The sequence below is a fragment of the Mycteria americana genome, chromosome Z (genome assembly GCF_035582795.1).
Source record: "Mycteria americana isolate JAX WOST 10 ecotype Jacksonville Zoo and Gardens chromosome Z, USCA_MyAme_1.0, whole genome shotgun sequence".
Lineage (NCBI taxonomy): Eukaryota > Metazoa > Chordata > Aves > Ciconiiformes > Ciconiidae > Mycteria > Mycteria americana.
The window spans coordinates 70,370,807-70,389,877 of record NC_134396.1 but is presented as its reverse complement, the minus strand read 5'-3'; the positions used below and the strand labels follow the sequence as shown (position 1 = coordinate 70,389,877).

The 19,071-nt window shown below is 45.4% G+C and overlaps 1 protein-coding gene across 1 annotated transcript in view; it reads left to right on the top strand.

Annotated features, from left to right (window-relative positions):
- The first annotated feature begins 5,640 nt into the window (after positions 1-5,640).
- Positions 5,641-19,071, top strand: part of GRIN3A (glutamate ionotropic receptor NMDA type subunit 3A) — a 73,386-nt gene continuing 59,955 nt past the window's right edge. The window contains exon 1 of the mRNA XM_075488290.1: positions 5,641-6,369. Within this exon, the coding sequence (XP_075344405.1) occupies positions 5,641-6,369 (729 nt within the window). The remainder of the gene's footprint in view (positions 6,370-19,071) is intronic.

The following is a 19,071-nucleotide window of genomic DNA, read 5'->3' as shown; positions in this document are numbered from 1 at the left end:
CAGTGCTGGGATCATTCCTATCTACTGAAGTTGTTTTCATCACCATCATATTAACTAGGAAGGAACAACACGGGAGATGTGACAACAGAATGGAAAAGACTTAAAAATAAAAACAACTACAAGCAGTGGCAGAAACTTCAGGTAGTTACAGCCAGAGGCTTAGTACTCAACTGAGTCAGTATGGTGCTTCTCTACTAGTTGTAGCTCTGCCCAGGACTAATTTATCTCAAAGGTGAGAACAATGGGGAGCGCTGAAAAAGGACCAGCAATGAGAAAAACATGACTAAGCGTCAAACTCAAAATTTATGGCATGAACAAAATATGTGGCAAGTGGGGATCTCATAAAGGTTTTATAGCTACTTGTTTGGGAAGATATACACCGCCACCTCAGACAAGGAGCAATAAAAACGATTGATCGGATCACTCACATTAACAGAGAACAGTGCTTTCACCTGCAACTAAACTCTTCCTTCCTCATTCTGGCAATGGAAATGGGTCTCGCAGTGAGAGTATATTCATGCCTACTTTAGGCACCTTTATACAGTTCCAGTAGTGGAAAGAAGCTGTGACTGAATACTAGTCATTTAGTTACTTTTTTCCATTTATAGGTACCTGGAATGTCTTGAGATCTTCCTGTAGTAGCATCAGTTTCAGAGAGGAGACTACCAAAATCAGAGGGATTGGTGGGCTGTGTGCCACTATCTGGCAATGTTACAAGATCTCCTGCCTGCCCTTTCCAAAAGGGACTAAAGACACAAAGTGGTTCACTGTATGTTTTCCTCAATGACTCTTTTAGCATCCTCTTGACAGTATCAGAGGTTGTCTGGATTTATATTGCCAGAAGAAACAAAATGGGAGTTTTGTTTAGGGAGCCAGAACTATCTCAGCCTCTTTTCTGGGGCAGTAAAGTAGCACGTAGACCTCACTGGTGAAAATCAATTTGACTTCAAAGCGATTGTTTGGATTCAACACCAGGCCTGCCCACAGGAGGATATTTGCAGGCGTAAGTCTGCAGTAGCCGGTGCGCTGTCAATTCACACCAGACAAGCGCTACAGCGACGTGAAATTTTTCAAACATAATACCCTACTTACCATTCTTAATGCAGTTTTAGGTATCTGAAAGTATTTGCAAATTTATTCTGGCTGGAAAAAGAGTTTGGAGGACAGAAAGCAAGGAACACCCAGATGACCTTTTTTTTCCTTGAAATGGCAATTCAAATGAAAAACATAGCATTTTGAAATGTTTTAAACTGCACTTAGATAAACTGGGGGATCTAAATATAAACAAAAGTTTATTCCTAGTCCATTATTCCTAAACCTGAATGCTTTATTTTTCCCTAATTCTCATTTTTCAATAATGACTATGAAAGGAAAAAAAAATTTCATTCCAGGCTGACCCAAAATAAATCCCTCACCCTCTCCAAGGATAAAGAGATAGTGTGTGGTACCCTGCATCTCAGCTAGTGACTCGGGCATTTTGAAAAATGTGAGCGGCTAAAAAAGGGGCAGATGAACATAAGTTTAAGCAATCTGGCTATCATGCTCTGGCAAGCCCAAGGAGCTTCTCCCTCAGACCAAAAAGAGCAGAGCAACACAGACATGAACGGGAGGACAGCGATAACCTACTTCCAAATGAGCCAAGTTGCTCACAGGGAACAAACCTTGCAGAAGGTCGCTGTGAAACACAACTGCTCTGCAGCCCAAAAAGCAAACAAACCAACCCTACTTCAAAGAAATGACAATGAGCCAAGCAAGCGGAAAGAGCAGCAAGGGAAATATGAGTGGTGATTTTAATCACATTTCCCTACTGCATTTTTCATTGCTGAAGGGTTTTCACCAGCTTTAACTGTGACGCTCAGCCACCCATCAAGAACGAATAGTTTATGTGGTCACCATTCCCCAGCAATCAATGCCACCAGCATTGCTGTACTCACGGTTACTGTTAGTGACAACAAATTCAGAGGATGTCCATCCACTTGCCCAGATCTGCCTGGTCTTATTTCAGTTGAATATTTAACATAGGAGAAGAGCAGAGTGGACATTCCTACTGCAGCAATGACCACGAGAAAGGGAAAAGGAGGGAGAAGAGTAGAAGGCATCCAATCCTTTGGCTGAAGATGAAAAAAGTCAAGAAGCTGTCAGGAAGTTTATTCTACTGGCAGCCTTGGAAGAGGGACTGCAGTATTGCTAAAAAGCAGGGTGCAATTGACACATAGCAGTCTCCAATTCCTTTATTAGACTAAACCAATTGTGCTCTTTTCCACATGCATATGTACACAAATAAAGCAGAAAAATTAATGACACAACTTTCCAAATGTTACATGTATACACTTTTGTGGGGTTTATATCCTTTTTCAGATCACTTTTTGAAAATATTCTGGCCTCTTACAAAGCAGCACTTAAGGATTTAAATGTCTTCTTAAAAAAAGCCTGTGTTTAAGCACTTTGGTATATCAGGGGTATTGCAGAGAACTTTATTAACAGGAATATTTGAGCAAAGAATAAAAATAAACACCAATTGCAAAGAAGGCAAATTCATAATTTGCTGTTATAAATAATCAAGCTGAAAAGATAGCTTCAAGAGCTAGAGTCATTCAAGTCAAAATTATTACAACAACTGTGAAGTTTGCCGCTCTGTACAGTTCAGGTTTCTAACTGTGAGCACTTGCTATGGCTTGCTCAAAAATGAGCTCCAGACCAGGAATTATTTAGAGCAGTAGTCCCAAGAGTGGTACTGCGTGATCACCAGAAAGAGCAGAGATTGCAATCTGGTCATACACATCCATAAATGAAAAAACAAAAGATGGAGATACTGAATTATTTCCCTTTATTGATCAATTTCTTGTGTAATTTTCAGAGCTGTTTCAATAATAAGCTTGATTACATTTTCTGAAACGCTTGCTTTTTTAAACTAGTGTCACCTGTGCCCTAAAGCCAGAGAATGATCCACTCCTACAATGAAGCTTCAAATAAGTGACAATTTAGGGCTGTCTGTTAAGACATGAAAGAGTAACTGTCTCTTATAAAAATAATTCCCACATGAAAACCAGCAATTACCTAACTGCACAGTAGAGAAGTTACGTGCTTACCAGTTTTTTCCAAACCTGACAAAAAGAATGCAAATACAGATAACGCCTCTAGAGTTGTACAGCTCATTCTCACAACCTGAAAGCTAACTCCGGTGGTTTTGGGAGGAAAAAATAATTTTTCTCTGCACTGTGTGAAATTTACCATATTCAAAGCCAGTTCTGCCAGCCAATAATTCCTTATTGCTAACAGAGGGGACTTTGAATACCAATGTTAACACAATCCATTCCTTAAAAAAAAAATGAGGAAAAGGGACAGGAGGAACCTGGGTTGATCAGACAAAAAGATTCCAAGAAATAAAAATGTGATTACAAGACTAGAAGAAAAAGGAAGAAGAAAAGGGGAAATAGGAAATTGTTGTTAACTCTTAACATAGCATTAGCTCACCTTTACTCATAGCAGCCAGTATAGTCAGTCTCGGCCTACAGACCACCACGCTGCCATTCGTAGTTTTCCACCTAGGAACCAATTTTGCAACCACATATCAAGTTAGAGAGAGCAGTATGAGAGAAACACTAGCTTCGCAAGTCGTTTGGAAGATGGTAACAGCAGGCAGGTATGCCAAGGTGCTAACATGGTGGAGCTAAGGACGTAAGAGACAGAGAAATATCAGCACAGTGGCACAAGACCTTGGTAAGACCTCACTTTGAAGACTGTGTACACCTCTGGTGACGTCCCCTCAAGAAAGATGAATTTAAATCAGAAAACATCCAGTTCAGATCTGTTGGAGGGTAGTGACCACCTCTTTTATACAGCATGATGAAAAGTGTTTCCTTCTACTCAGATTTTGTGCATACCAAACGAAGAAAAAGAAAGGGAGCATATAATGTTTCTTCATAAATAGCTCTGAAGAGAAATCTGAAAGAAAGGGGAAAGACGGTTAACATTCGGAAGAGAAAAGCTCTTTAAGTTAAGGAATACGGCTAGCACTAGGTCAGGGTAAACTGCTCATGAAGAGGTTACCAGAAGATTTCTAACCATTCCAGGAGTGAAGGTCTCAAACTGTCCTTCCACGTGGGACAGCAGACAGCAGGAAAATGCACTGCATTCAAACAGGGCTGAATCAGTCAGTGAAAGATGACAGGAGTCCCACTGGCAGAAAATATATCCAAGTCTCTGGGTATCCCCCGTGTCGGTAGGCAGCCTGCACCTCAAGGCCGGGGAGAGCCATGAGGATTTATTTCCCCTCTGATGGACAATGTGGCTGTGGGAGAGGGCTTCCTCTAAGATCCTGAGATCGATCACGGAGCAGAGACACAATGCTGAGCGTGTCAGTGCCCTGACTGGAGTATTAATGCTCAGACCTAGGGCTAGCATGGCTCCCAGCTCCCCAGGATTAAACCCAATTACCAGAACGGAGGCAAAGCCAGGACTTTCCCCAGCCCCTTGCAGTCACGCACACAAACGTCCATCTCTGCTCTGCCCCATTTTCTCTTAGGATAAGGGTGTTTATGACAAAATCAGTTTTAGGAAGTATCCATGGCTTGCTGAACAGCGATCGCAGATCCCACGTGTCAAAAAATGCTTCGGTTTGAAGCAGCAGCGCATGAGAAAGGCATCGAGCGCAGCCAGCGCCGGCTTTCCCGACGAGCACGCTGCGGCGGCGAGGGACGCGGTTCCCCCCCGCCAAGGGGGCGAGGGGACCCCCCGCGCCGGCCCGCAGCCCCCCCCGGGGGCGGAGCAGCCCGGGGTCTCTTCTCGACGCCGGAGAACTTTCACTTCTCCGGCGCTGCGAGGGGGCAGAGCCCCGAGACAACACCCGGGCAGACGTTTCCGTCTCCGTCGGGGCTGTCCCGGGACGCTTCCCCGGGGCAGCAAGCAGGCGGCGCGGAGGGAGCAGCCGATCCCCCGAAAACCCTCCTTCCCCCGCCGGGCGGCCCGCGGGGGCGGCGGCGACTACAAGTCCCGGCTGCCCGGGGAGGAGCCGGCGCGGGGCTGCCGCTCGCCGTCCCTCCCGGTGGGAGCGCAGCGCAGCCCAGCGACCGCCCGCAGCCCCGCCGCGGCCGCCCGGCAACTTTTCTCGCCTCCGGAGCCGGGCAGGGGAGCGCGCCGAGGGCTGCGGAGGGGAGCCGGGCGAGGGGGCTGGAGAAGGGAGCCTCGCAGGGAAGCCGGGCGGGGGGGCTGCGGAGGGGAGCCTTGCGAGGGAGCCGGGGACGGGAGTGCGGTGCAGCGGGGGGCTGCGGCGGGGAGACGGGCAGCGGAGTCCTGCGAGGGAGCCGTGCAGGGGAGCGCACGCTGGGCTCGGAAAGGGGAGCCGGGCTGCGGAGAGGAGCCGGGCAGGGCAGCCTGGCAGGGGAGCTTCTCGCTCCGGGCAGGGCAGCCGCGCAGAGCGAGCGCCCGGGCGGGGGAGCCGGGCCGGGGCGCCTCGCCGGCGGCTGCGGGGGGCGGCGCGGGGTTCCGCCCCGGGGCCGGGCCGCTCCAGCCCCGCGGGTCCGTGGGGGGCGGGCCGGGGGCCGAGCCCCCCCCTTCCAGCCCCGGGGCGTGGGCGCGGCGGCGGCGGCCCCATGGGCGGCGGCGGGGGCGGCTCTGCGCGGGGGCCGCCCGCCGCGGCTGATGCCGCTGCCGGCCGCCCGCGGGGCGGCTGAGGCGGGCGGCGGGGCCGGGGCAGGGGGAGGCGGCGGCGGCGGCGGCGGGCGGCTCCCGGCCATGTGGCGGCCGGGGGTGCGCGGGCTCCTGGGCCGGGCGTGCCTGCTGCTGCTGCCGCCCTGCGCCCTGGTGCTGGCGGCCGTGCCCGGCTCCGCGTCCCACCCGCAGCCCTGCCAGATCCTGCGGCGCATCGGGCACACCGTCCGGGTGGGGGCCACCCACCTGCAGCCCCGCGCCGCCGCCTGGCCCGGGGAGGCGGCGGGCGGGCGGCGGGCGGGCGGCAGCCCCGAGGGGGGCAGCGCCGCGGGGCCGCGGGGCCGGCGGCCGGGGGGCGGCGGGGAGCGGCGGCCGCCCCCCTCGCCCTCGCCGCGGGACGCGCTGCTGCTGGCCGTGGCGAACCTCAACGGCGTGGCCGGGCTGCTGCCCTACAACCTGTCCCTGGAGGTGGTGATGGCGATCGAGGCGGGGCTGGGCGACTTGCCCCTCTTCCCCTTCTCTTCCCCCAGCGCCTCCTGGAGCAACGACCCCGTCTCCTTCCTGCAGAGCCTCTGCCACACCGTGGTGGTGCAGGGGGTCTCCGCCATCCTCGCCTTCCCGCAGAGCCGCGGGGAGATGCTGGAGCTGGACTTCATCTCGGCCGCGCTGCGCATCCCCGTGGTCAGCATCGTGCTGGGCGAGTTCCCCCGGCGGAGCCCGGTAAGGGGCCGGGGGGCGCGGGGCGGCGGGCAGGGCTCCCCCCGCCCGGAGGCAGGGCAGCGCGGTGTCCCCGCAGCCCCGGGTACCCTGCGGGGAAGGGTCGGGGTCCGGCCGGCTGCCGGCTGGTCGCGGCCGCGGGAGCCGGGCAGCGGTCGGGGTGGGGAGGGACACGGCCCGAGCCCTGCCCCGGGAGAAGCACTCTGACGCTGGGGCCGCCGGCATCGCTTTTCGGGTCTTTCCCTCCTCTTGCATCCGGTCCGTGTTGGCCCTTGATCTCAGCCCTGGGGTGGAGGGGGACGAGCATCGTCTCCGTGGAAGGGCAGAGCTCGGTGGCAAAAGCTAAGTTGTGAGCCCGAAGTCATATCCGCGTCAAGTTGTAGAGTTGAGAGGAGAAAGGGGGTCCAGGACTCGCACTGGTGAGAAGCTGCTCTTCTGGAGGTCCTTATCTTGGTTTTTGGAGAAGGGCGCGCTTCCCAGTCCAAAAGAAGGTTGTTAGCAAAAAGGAAAAAAGAAAAAGGGCTAAAACCGGCATTCAGCATTCAGTTTCTTTATTACTGGTCTAAATGCAGTGCTTTGTTTGTGTGTGGGCATGGTAGATTGTTCACCAGATGACACTTCTCAGGGAAGTTGTTCACTGTAAGTTGACTTTGCACTGAGCTATCTAAAGCATTAGGATTTTCTTTACTCGTAGTTCATGCGTCGCTGCTAGATCAGATTTTTGCTAAATCTGATTGCCTAACTAAAGTAGTAGAAGCTGAAGTCTGACTGTGTCTGTGTTTGATTGTGTAGCTAAAATAGTAGAAACTAAATTCAGTGTGTGTGTCTTGGGCACAAATAGTATTAGTGTCCAAGGGGAGCTAAACTTTCCATCATACAGAGGTGGCAACTTAGTGTTACACACTCTGGAAAAAGGTGATAGTTCAATGTTTTGCAAATGTGTGTTTGATGCCAGTAATCATCTTCAGGTAGAAGATGCTGTATGTCTGTGTGGCCCATGCAAGGGAAGTCATGAGTAAAATGGCAGAAGCTGCCATTTAAGTAGCCAGGGGAAATAGTTGTTTTATATAAAAAGAGATAGCTCAACTTTGCTCTGAAAATGTAATCAGAAAAAAGATTACCAAGTGAGTTTGCTTTGCAAAAGCAAATATAAAACCCAGCCTGGATAACTTCTATATATTTTTGTATTAGATTGTGACAGAAAAGGTAGGAAAAGAAAGTCTGTGCTAGGCAGCTCCTAGTCTGTAATTGAAGGTGTGACTGCTGTATGCTGGTCTGAACTGAACTAGTTTTCTCTACCTCAGCAAAACCCATGAAACTCGGGTTTCTGCAAATTTATGCAGAAACTCGAGGGTAATCAGTGCCACCAAATGCCACTATTGGTGCGTGTTTGGTGCAATAGCATCCAAGTTTGCTCAGTTACATGTACCAGCGTTGCAGCTACACTCGCAGTTGTGCCGGAGTCAACAGCCAAAGCTCCCTGAAGATCAGATCCTGAACCCAGCATCTCCTTGCTCTGCCTGTTAAAATCAGAATTATTTTCTCTTCCATCTTAGAGATGGGTCTAAGTCCAAAGCTGCCTGAGGACACAAGATGCGTTAAACGCATATAGCACAGGGTTAGAGTCATTGCTCCTTTCCACAGAGTTCAAAGCTCCTGCTTAACTTTCAGATTGTTCGCAGTGGGGAGCCAACTGGATCAATCTACCCAAATCAGGACTTTGTTCTTAAGCAGACATTTAAGTGTCATTGTCTTCAGTGACAGTGAAACCAATGCCTGACATTGAACCTGTGCTGAACAGAGTCCAGTTTTTTTCAGCTGAGCTAAAAAAATCACTCTTCAAGGCTCTGTGGATTTAAAAAAAATCTCAGCCTTACTCAAAGGCCACCAGGTAATACAAGTATATTAGTCTCTCAAGATTGGCTTGGAGGGCCTGACATCTTTCTGAACACTCTTTTTTCATACCTTCATGTAATAAATACCATTTTAAGGCTAACTCTGGAGGCAATGCTCCAGCAGCCTTACCTCACATACTTCCCACATTTACAGGATTTCCAACAGCATCTTGGACCTGGGTGACCGCGGAGATGTTGGCCTCAGTAGCCTCTGGTGTCTTATTACCTGCTGCAGGCAGGGATTTTGTGTCACTCACAGTCCCGTGCCACCACTGGCATGAAATGAACGTAGCATGGACCTCTCACCTTCCCGTCTTAACAGCCCTGGAGCCACAGACTGGCTGCTTCTACTGACTGGCCATTTTAGAGGAGGCAAGTGTAAATGACGTCTTTGTAGGCGAGACAGATTTTGCTAATAGGCCCATCATGCAGTTTTGCAGAGAAGAAAAGTCAGGAAGAAAAGACTGAGATCTAACCCTGCTTCTGAAATGTGAAGCATCGGCCTCCGTGGCGTCACCCTTCCCGCTGATGCTTTGGCAGAGCAATCCTCCCTCCCTCCAGAACACCACCGCAGCACACCTTGGGGGGCTGCCTGCAGTTAGCTTTCTTCCCGGCAGGAACAGAAGCAGACCCCAAACTTGTTTGCCCTTGAAGAGCATCTCCCACTGTCTGCCATATGAGGAGCACAGCAAACGTGCTAACAAACATGATGTTCACTAGATGCTGTCTCAAGCTGCTTCTTCTCAGCATTCAGAATCTGTGTTAGGATGGTTTAAGGTAGGGATGTCTAACAAGGTCTTATTTTCCACATCATGCCAGGACAGAAATGTGTGCACACAATACTTGTACCACTGCCGAATGTTAACATTATTACTTCATACAGAAGTTTATCATAAGCAGATATTCATTGCAATTGAAAAGCACATTGATCTTTGAGCAAATCTTCCCCAACATGGCAAAAAGCAGTACTTAAAATGAAAAGGAAGATAAGGACCAGAACTGAATATGTTTCAATAATACTGGCTGTTGCCTCCGTGACATCTGATGATATACTTAAAACATGTAACATCGGGAGGTGATCCAGGGTCACAGCTGGGCAACGACGGTCAGCTGGATACCTAGAATGTTTTCAAAAGTTTTGTGGTTGCTTGAGCATCTTTAAAAGTCTGTTTCTCATTAAATTCTACTCTCCTGAAGTTTCAAAAAAAAAAAAAAAAGACAGTCTTCCCCCATGACAATTAACAATCGCAACAAGACAACAACCATCCCACAGTGTGGTACAGCATTTGTTCTCTCACAAGCAACAGGTTTTGTTGGATTGTGTGTGGCAAAATGCACACACGGCTTCAAGGGATGCTACACAGAGTAAAATGTGACATACTTTCTTCGTTTTCATTTGTATATGTGATTTAATGACTAACATATACTGACAGTAAATCCAGATGCTGTTGTGACCTGAAAAAAGCTGTTTACTTTTCCGAGTTTACTGTCACTCCAGTAAATTTTCACACTCTCGGTAAGCAAAAGTAACAATTTATCACTATCACTCAGCACGCAAAAAACCACTGGATTTCTTTACTACCGACATGAATGCAAATTGCACGGAGGCTTTGACAGATCATTATTTTGGAGACAGCAGCTCACAAGCACTGATGCCATTGAGGCAAGGCTTGCCACGCTACGTATGTTTGTATGAAGAAACACACTTTATCTTTTTGTTCCAAGACTGCCAACGTCATTAATAGTTTTCCCAGGGATGGAACAGGGAACAGATCTGGGGAACATGAACCATAAATAAATACTTCTAGCACTACAGTTCAGAGCTGAGAGTTTGGGAAGAATAGCCCATAATACCCATTTTATAGGTGATACTATCAGAAACACAGGGGAGATCACGTTTGCAGCAGCATTCTCTGAACTTCAGAACTTAGGGAGTATTTTCAGTGGGTTTCAGGTAAATCAGTAGTTCTCATGTCTTTTAACATGAAAAGGAATCTTCTCAGAGCAATGGAACAGAATAAAGTAAATCTGAATCATCAGTTCCTGCATAGCCGATCTGTGCTTTATCTAGTTTCCTGAGGAACTGGAATTGCCGGCACGGCTGATTACTGCTATGACTTCAGATGGTCAGAAGAATAAATAAATTCAACTCAGGGTTTTAGCTTAAACAGTGAATTTCCTGGTGAAGGAGCAAGTTCAGTCTCAGAACAGATGCTGTAAAAAGAAACTGACCATTAACATTTAATTTTTTGTTTGTTTTTGAAGGAATTAAGCTTTCTTTTGAAAACAGCTTTATAGTTTATACATATCAAACCACCAAGGGTGTGGAATTCTACTTCTTCCCCTTTTGGAAATTGCCAGGAATACCACTGTGTGTACGGTATCCCCAGAAGTCATACTGACCTGCAAGACACTGGCTGTGCAGAGCACCAGCAAGGGCAGGTAGAAATTACAGCAAGGGAATGGAGATGTGCAGAAGCTTCTGTCCAATTAAATGCTCAAAGACACTTTTTTTTCTCCTTCAAGCCAGAATTCCATTTTTGCAGAAAAGCACTTTTGATCGGGGCGGGGGAAAGGAAATTAAAAATCTCATTTTCCAGGAGAGACTGCAAAACACGTGCTTAGCTGCAGGCTCCGGTAATTCAAACTATCATTGCTAATCTGACTTAGTCCAAATGTTTAAGTTTGTACTAGTTACTGTGTAGATGAGGAATGTGTATTCAGTCTTTCCCTGTCATCACCAACCCTCCTCACCTCATACTGCATAAAGAGTATGGCACATACCTTTTCAAGAGGGTTTATGAGAGGTGCCTTGAGGGAAAAAAGGATGGAAACTGAAAGGACGTGCAAACAAATGTTCAGCTGCTTCTCTTTCAGCCAAAGGTCTCTCTGCAGTTTTGCTCATAGTGAGCTTTTGAAACTTGTACAATTTAGGCCACAGATCTGCTATAAAGTGAGAGCCCTTTTACATTGCCAGCTAATATAAAAAAGCTTTGCGTAACTTAACAGTTTTGCTCCGTAGCCAGGTATCCTGTAGAGTCATTAATCCTTTTAAACACAGATTGCAGAGGCATAACTGATGTTTTGCTGGCAGTGTTGTGGTCCTAGCATCATGCAAGAGGTCTCCTCATTGTAACAGTCCTCTGTTAATATCTGTTAATATCATACATTGTCCTCAGGTTATTGCTTTGAGAATGGTTTTACTTGTGCTCCTGTGCTGTGTTGAACATCATCAGCTATGAGAGTAGCACGGTTTTCATAGTTCACTCTGTTGTCAGCTGAAGCCAATCTGTTACCTTTAAGTTGATAAGTGATGTGCGTTGAAGGGAAATGATTCCTTGTTTATATTCTTGTCCATGGTCAGAAAGCCCTCAAGTTTTGTGAAAGTGATGTTGGCATAACATTTGGGAGTTGTATTGGCACTTTTGCATTTTTTCACCTTGTTTAATGCTCAGGGTCTGTTTTCTCCGTGTGTTGCATGCTGTCCTGGTTTCAGCTGGGATAGAATTAATTTTCTTCCTAGTAGCTGGTATAGTGCTGTGTTTTGGATTTTAGTATGAGAATAACGTTGATAACACACTGATGTTTTAGTTGTTGCTGAGCAGTGCTTGCACTGGTCAAGGGCTTTTCAGCTCCCCATGCTCTGCCAGGTGCACAAGAAGCTGGGAGGGGGCACAGCCAGGACAGCTGGCCCAAACTGGCCAAAGGGCTATTCCATACCATATGGCCTCATGCCCAGTATAGAAACTAGGGGAAAGCTGGCTGGGGGGCTGCTGCTCGGGGACTGGCTGGGCATCAGTCAGCAGGTGGTGAGCAATTGCATCATGCATCACTTATTTTGTATATTCTTTTATCATTATTATTATTATTAGTAGTAGATCAGTATTATTATTTTCCCTTCCTTTTCTGTCCTATTAAACTATCTTTATCTCAACCCACAAATCTTACTTTTTTTTTTTTTCTGACTGTCTTCCCCATCCCACTGCGGGGGGGAGAGAGCAAACGGCTGCGTGGTGTTTAGCTGCCTGCTGGGTTAAACCACGATGCACGCTTGATAATACAGGAAGTCATCCTTGTCCCTTGAACTGTCAGAGTCCTAATACACACTTCTTAAAACACCACTAAAGGCATCCAGTCATGTAAAACAGAACATTGCAGCCTACCTACCCGTGGGGACTTCTCTAAGGATAGCTCCTCTGTCAACAAGCACACACAAGCATGGGACAGTGAAAGAAAATAAAGAACTATTTTCTTTATTCCAGTTACAGCGTTTAAGGAGGATTCAGTTCATCATGACTGCAAAAGATCCTTTTTCAGAATGCAGGAAAGTGGTGAGAGTATTTTTACTTTCAGTTCTCTCCTCTGGATCCTTAATTTTAACGTCCTATTGAGACAGAAGGAGCCAGAACTCTGCTGGGGTGAACTTGTCCAAGTAGCACCTTCCAGTGCTATCTCCAGCCCCTCTCCTCTGGAAAAAGCCCCTCAGAAACCCATTGAATTCACCGTCCTGCCACTGGGCTTTTGAAATTAAGCTGTCTTGCAGCTTAGAATACTTTAGCATGGTATGTGGTAAATGTATACGACACTTCGAGGTATGAGAATGTATGATTTTTCCAGGTGCTTATGGATGAGCAAATTTTTGAGATGAAAAAGTGTTTTCAAGCATATTAGTTCAGGACTTGAAGTTCTTTGTAATACTAGAAAGTTTTACCACCCAAATCTCAGTGAACTCTTACAGCAGGCTTCTTTCTTAAACTCCCTAAGTTTCTTCAATACTTAGCTTAGATAGTATAAAGGTGTTCTTATTTTATAGTATTCATAATTGGTAAAACAAGTTGTGAAGCCTGGTTTTGACAACCACCATTCACAGCGTTATTCACCATCCATAACTTTCTGTACATTATTCTTTTCCTTTTCCTGGCAATTATTATTTAAGGAAATGTTGGGCATGCCATAGTTTGAGTGTGTGCTTATTTCCAAGTTAGGGGTATATAAGTACCTGCATATTGATCTAAGACTTTGAAAACTGGATAGTGCGGCATTATTTGAAATACATACACCAGAGATTCTTCGTTTGAGTGGCTTCAAGTCAACAGTGAGAAATCTATCTCAAATGCAGCAAGGGATTATTACCCAGATTTAGAATGTGCATTGAGTCTATAATTATTTAAGATATCTGACTCTGGGAATCCTTAGATAAAATTATGCCAATGATCACTTTGTTCTTGAAATACATTTAGTTTTGTCAAGTTTTATCAAATCACTTAGGCAACTTTATAAATTCTGTTGTATATTCAATTATATCAATTCCATGTGAAAAGGGTGGTGAAGAGTTAAGATTTGGGAAAGGGGTGGAGGGAAGGTGATTCTTGTAGTTAAATACTGTACCAGTAGACATTTCCGACCTAAATGAAAACAAATGTCTGTATTGAATTGATATGAAGACTCCAAAGATACGTGCTTTGTAGTTTGATGTGCATTTCTTTATTAGTCTCCTTCCTCACTGTACTCATGATATCATACTAGAGTCTGGAGAAAATGTCTGAGCTGGCTAGTAAGAAGATTTTCTCATTCCTCATCCTGTGTTGCTTCTCTGATGCAGAAGAAGCTGAGTTAACATTGAATTCAATACCATGCATGATATTTTCTTCCATGTTTTTTGCTATTTTGGGTATTCACAAAACAATGTCTTCCTCTTTGCATAGCTTAGAAGAGGTCTTTCATAATACACTGCACAAACTCATGTTAATAATGAGTGATTAAACTATGACAGGGGTAAATCATTTATTATTACTTTACTGAATGATGTGCATTATTAGAAGAAACACCGAAGAATATTTAGCTGTATTCACTAAGTAAAAATGAAAAATTTGGCCAGAAAAGACAAATTCAAAGACAATTTGCTAGCAGATACTATATGAATACAAAAGTTACGGTACCAAACAGATTATTAACAAAGAAAACACTCTCTAGCAATGTAAGTTGGGGTGTTCAGTATAACTTCCCTCAAAAATTTGTCCACAAAAGCCAGAGAAAGCACCCCATCTTTCCACTAAAATACGTGGCAGACCTAGGTAAGCAGAGCTATGGAAATTAGAAAACAGCCAAGGATCTTTTCATGCTATATGTTACTCAATTCAATGCTCACAATTAAGTTCAAAGACTGCTCACAAATGTTCTCATCTAGAGTATACTTAATTATTTAAACCCATGGAATACTGAAAACTTGCATCATTAGAATTTTAGGCTGTGTTGGATTTATAGTTTTAAGTCATCAAATAAAATGTTTATCATCTCATGTGTTCTGTTCTTTTTGTCTGTGGACTACCATGTAATTTTTTCACATGAAAGAAATCCAGGCATAGCATGGCTAGAATTTATGTATTTATTGTAATTAGCAGAAAACTGGAAAAAGCACAGTTTCTTTTTAAATTATAGATTTGTCTTTCAAAGAAGAATCAGGCTATAAATCCACGTTTCTGTAGATCTTACTGAAGAGCTTTTAAAGAGGGGAAGGATCATCTTTTCAGTTTGGTTGAACAAGAGAGTACACCAAATCTCACTGCAATACCAATAGCTATGCATTGCAGAGCTTATTCTGAATAGCTGAAAGGAGACAGAGAAAAGAAAGGGAAGAAAACAAGAAAAGGAAGCAAGAAAACTAGAAACTTAAATGTCAGTGACACAGGGAGGGAGAAGGACAAAATAAACTGAATTGAGAAAAAAAGGAAGAGGTGCCCTTCTGTGTCTCTTTACTTTTTGTGATTCCAGAAGCATAAAAACAAGGAAACTGAATTTTACATGAAAGCACTGTACAAAGAGCTGGGATCACCAAGCACAGAGCGAAACAGCTTGCCCAAGTCAGGGTTGAATTAGCAGGGCTGTCTTGATCCCTGGCTAAGGACAGTTACTTCCAGCATGTAATGCTTCCCCAAAAAATAGTGCAGACCTCCAGGGAAGTGCTAAGCCAACATCTAGGAAGCAGTGAAAGAAATAGGGATTGGATCAAAGGTAGATAGCGGTTTATTGCTGCTGCCGAGGGGGCTTCTTGCCCAGGGTGTGAGGCCTCGGGTGTAATTAGTGGAAGCCTTTTTTCCTCCTCAGTGCTGAGAATTACAGGAAGAGAGATGCACCTGGGCGTCTCAGGACACAGTCCCACCTGATGCTCTGGTACCTGGGGTCAGACGTCTTCTGGTCAGCACTTCAGAGCGTCAGGAGACAGACCAAGGTCGCTTGGGTACATGCAGCATCATACCAATAGGTACCCAAAAGGGATTTCCTAAGAAATGGGAGCAAGTTCAGGCACAGCAGCTTTAGGATTGCAGCTTTGGACATCAGCGGCTGTTCCTTACCCTGGTCTGGCCCTGAAGGTCTCCCTGTTTTCCCAAACACCCCATCGATCAGCCAAACTGGTTCTCACCACCGTGGGGAGAGGATGTGCAGATGGTGGAAGTAACAGCAGAACCGGGAGAAAGATTTAAACTTGAGTAGGCAGCAATGATAGATGATTCATTTATTAAGGGAGTCACACTCGAGCAAAGCCATTTGTGCAAGGGACTCCTTGTCAGCATGACTAAGAAGTTCACAATCTGGCCCCGAGTGCTTCACAGCTGTCACATCAAGCTACCAACATTACTCTTGGTAATTATGGACAACTACATGAAGAACTGAGAAGGGACTCAACAGCGCAGCGTACCACAAACCACAATAAACCACAGTAATTGTTATGTGCTGCCTTTGCAGGGCATTGCAACCAAATGTTTATGTGCAGCTGGCTTCAGGACTTGGTTTTGGCTGCCGACAGGGTTTCAAAACATACCTCTGTTCAGGCTTAGTGTTCACCACTCAGTCCTGAGCTTACCGTATCCTTTCCCCACAGCGTAGTACAATACAGCCATTCATGAGCGTCTTGCATTCCTGTAGCATATATATATACCCTCTTGGTATAAGCAGAGAGCACGTGCGTACCGCTGCAGTGCTAAGCAGCCATCCCTGTCTCTGCGAGGTATGTCAGTGCGTTATCAGCAAGTTGAGAGATGATGCTGAACCTCCGGGATGGCCCTGCTGCACGGAGTCTCCCTTGCAATGGACTGCGCCCTTGCGGGAGCGGTGAGCTGGGAGAGCGTTCCGGAGCTAACTGGAAGGTTTCCACTTGGCACCGGTTTGAAAAGATCTGGTGTGCAGTGTGCTGGCTAATTAACTTTTATCTGAAATGTTTCAGTCACCTGAATCTGCATGGCTGCAGGCAGCAGATGGGGAGGTGGAGAAGGAGGGGGAGAAGAGCAAACGTGAACAGGGATGCACCTTCAGCTGCCACTAAAGCACAGTAAACAGGGAAATTACAGTGATCGTTTGATTGTTATTCTTATATAGGAGAAATCAAATGTTAGGGAATTCAGAAGCACGCACCAGTTTTTCTTTTTCTTGCTACAGTTTTTTTATTACTTTTTCTTCACCAGTGTTCATCTGTGATGATAGTTTCCAAAGCCTGTTTTACAATGTGGAAAGTATTTGAAATGCGTTATAAAAATCTATGAATATGCTGCACTGGCATATTTTAAACTCTTAGTATGTCCCTAAAGGCATGCTATTCCACTTCCAGCATTTTTAAGACTGTGAAGGAAATGATTACCCATGCTGTTCGTAAGATATTTTACAAGGCTTTCGAACTTAAGACAGAGTTAAAAGACAAGACAGATCTTCAAGCATAAACCGAGATTTTAAAAATGAAGTTTTGCATTTGTTGCAAGGAAAGAACTATTAGACATAGCAATTAATAGCCAGAAAGAGCAGCTGTATTATGCACCAGGCTCTCTCAGTGATGCTACTGATAAAGCAGTTACATTTCACTCATCTTAATAGTGTACTCACTCAAACCAGCTTAAAAAGAACTTTTTTTGCAAATCAGATGAGAAGTCAGTATTACGAGTTCACAGTTTGATAATTTTCCAGTGCTATTTTAGATGAAAGCATAATTATTTATCACTTTCTCAGCATGTAAGGCTCACTCATGTATATCAGTTAAACAGCTCTCTGTAGGAGAACAGTTGTTTTTAAGAATTTACTGTACTCAACGTAAGCATCAGAACATGGGAAAAATAGATCTAACCTTTACTTGGAGCTGATAGCTGCCCTCTTTCGAGAGTGTACTGGAACTGTTTCAGCTGTGATTTACATTTTCTTAGTACAGTAATACCATGGAGTTGATTCTGTTCCTACATTGGAAGGGCAACAAGGTGAAAGAGTTATGTGCCTGGGTTTCCTCTGTTTAAATTGCATGTGATAGGTGATAAACTGCAGAGCTCCGAGGGGACAAATATATACCCAATAACAGCCCTGAGGCAAACGTAGGTAAACAGCTAAAGCAAAAGCATTGATTATTTTGGCTTAAGCTTTGAGACATGAAAACTTCAGACGTCATTGCACCATGTTGCACTTGCCGGACAGGAGTTTCCAGGAGCTTATTTCTAGAGTACAAAATCAAGCAATGCTTTGAAGGAAGGCTCTGCCCTTCTGCCGTCTCTCTTTCCCCAGTCACCCAGCAAGCACACAACCTGCACCAGTAGCACTTTGTGATGTTTTCTTGCTCCAGGACCGCGGAAGGAGGTGGTGTGGTGCTGTATGATCCCCACATCCCCTCTTTATTCCCAGTTCTGCAAAACCAATTGCATTGCCTGGTGCGGCAGGCAAATGATCTGCTGCTGTTACCAGCTACCTTCCAACCACACAGCTCATGCCAAACTCCCACTGGCATCTATAAAATTGTCTGCTGCAGAGCTAATGGGGGGGAAATGATAAAACATGGCATCAGTGTTTCTTCCTCAGAGATTCGGGAGAGGAAAAAAACACCTATTAATCACCTCTTTAAAAGTTCGTATCACAATGTATCAGTAAAGAAACAGGCTGGATAGGCTGGTACAGTTAACAATACTCTTGTGGCCTCTGATTAGGAATCTCGCATCAGCAGTCAACACAGGGAAGCCAAAATGATGATTATTCAGTCACCCTTATGATCATCCTTTTATACACATGAATTATTTACATAGTACAGGGTACTTACACACTTGTTAATTAAAACCTGCTTTTTTTCATTCAGTTATACCCCTAAGATCTCCTTAGAGCATGTAATCCTTCTAATGGCATTTATTTCACACTCATTATGCCATATTTGGTTTAATGTTATCTTCCATTGTATAAATAGAAAATCCTTCAGTGCAGAATACTTGTGGGAAAGGATTCCTTCACAGTGAGAATTTCTTTTGAGAGAGAGAGATGGGTGATCGGTCTGTTTTGAATATTGATGCCCAGAATCCCCAGGAACCCTCACATTTTTTTCAGCGACACCAGTTTCTACGTACTCTTCCATTTTCAGTGTGGCATGCTCATTTCACCCTTTCTTAATCTTGCCCGTTGGTGTTTGTTCTTAGGTCCTGTCTTCCACTGTAGGATAATACAGATCCTAAGAGTCTTTGACTCCAGAAAAAGACGGCAAGGCTCTATTGTGATACAAATGATCAGGAACATAAATTGCTCATCACTCACTGTTCATCACATTCTCTGAAGAGCACCAAAAATAAGACACTTATTTATAAATAGCTCAGCCTGCTAGATTCCAGTGAAACTCAATTTCATATCTTCCCACCATTTTGACAGTGCATATAAATATGTAACATGTAGTTATGTGAAAGTTAGCTGTGCTGCAATGTCCTCCTTCGGCATTCACAACCCTTACAGGCTTACAGCAAAAGAATAAATTGCAAATTGAGACCTGTGGTGGGATGCAGCATACCACATGATTAGCATAAGAAAG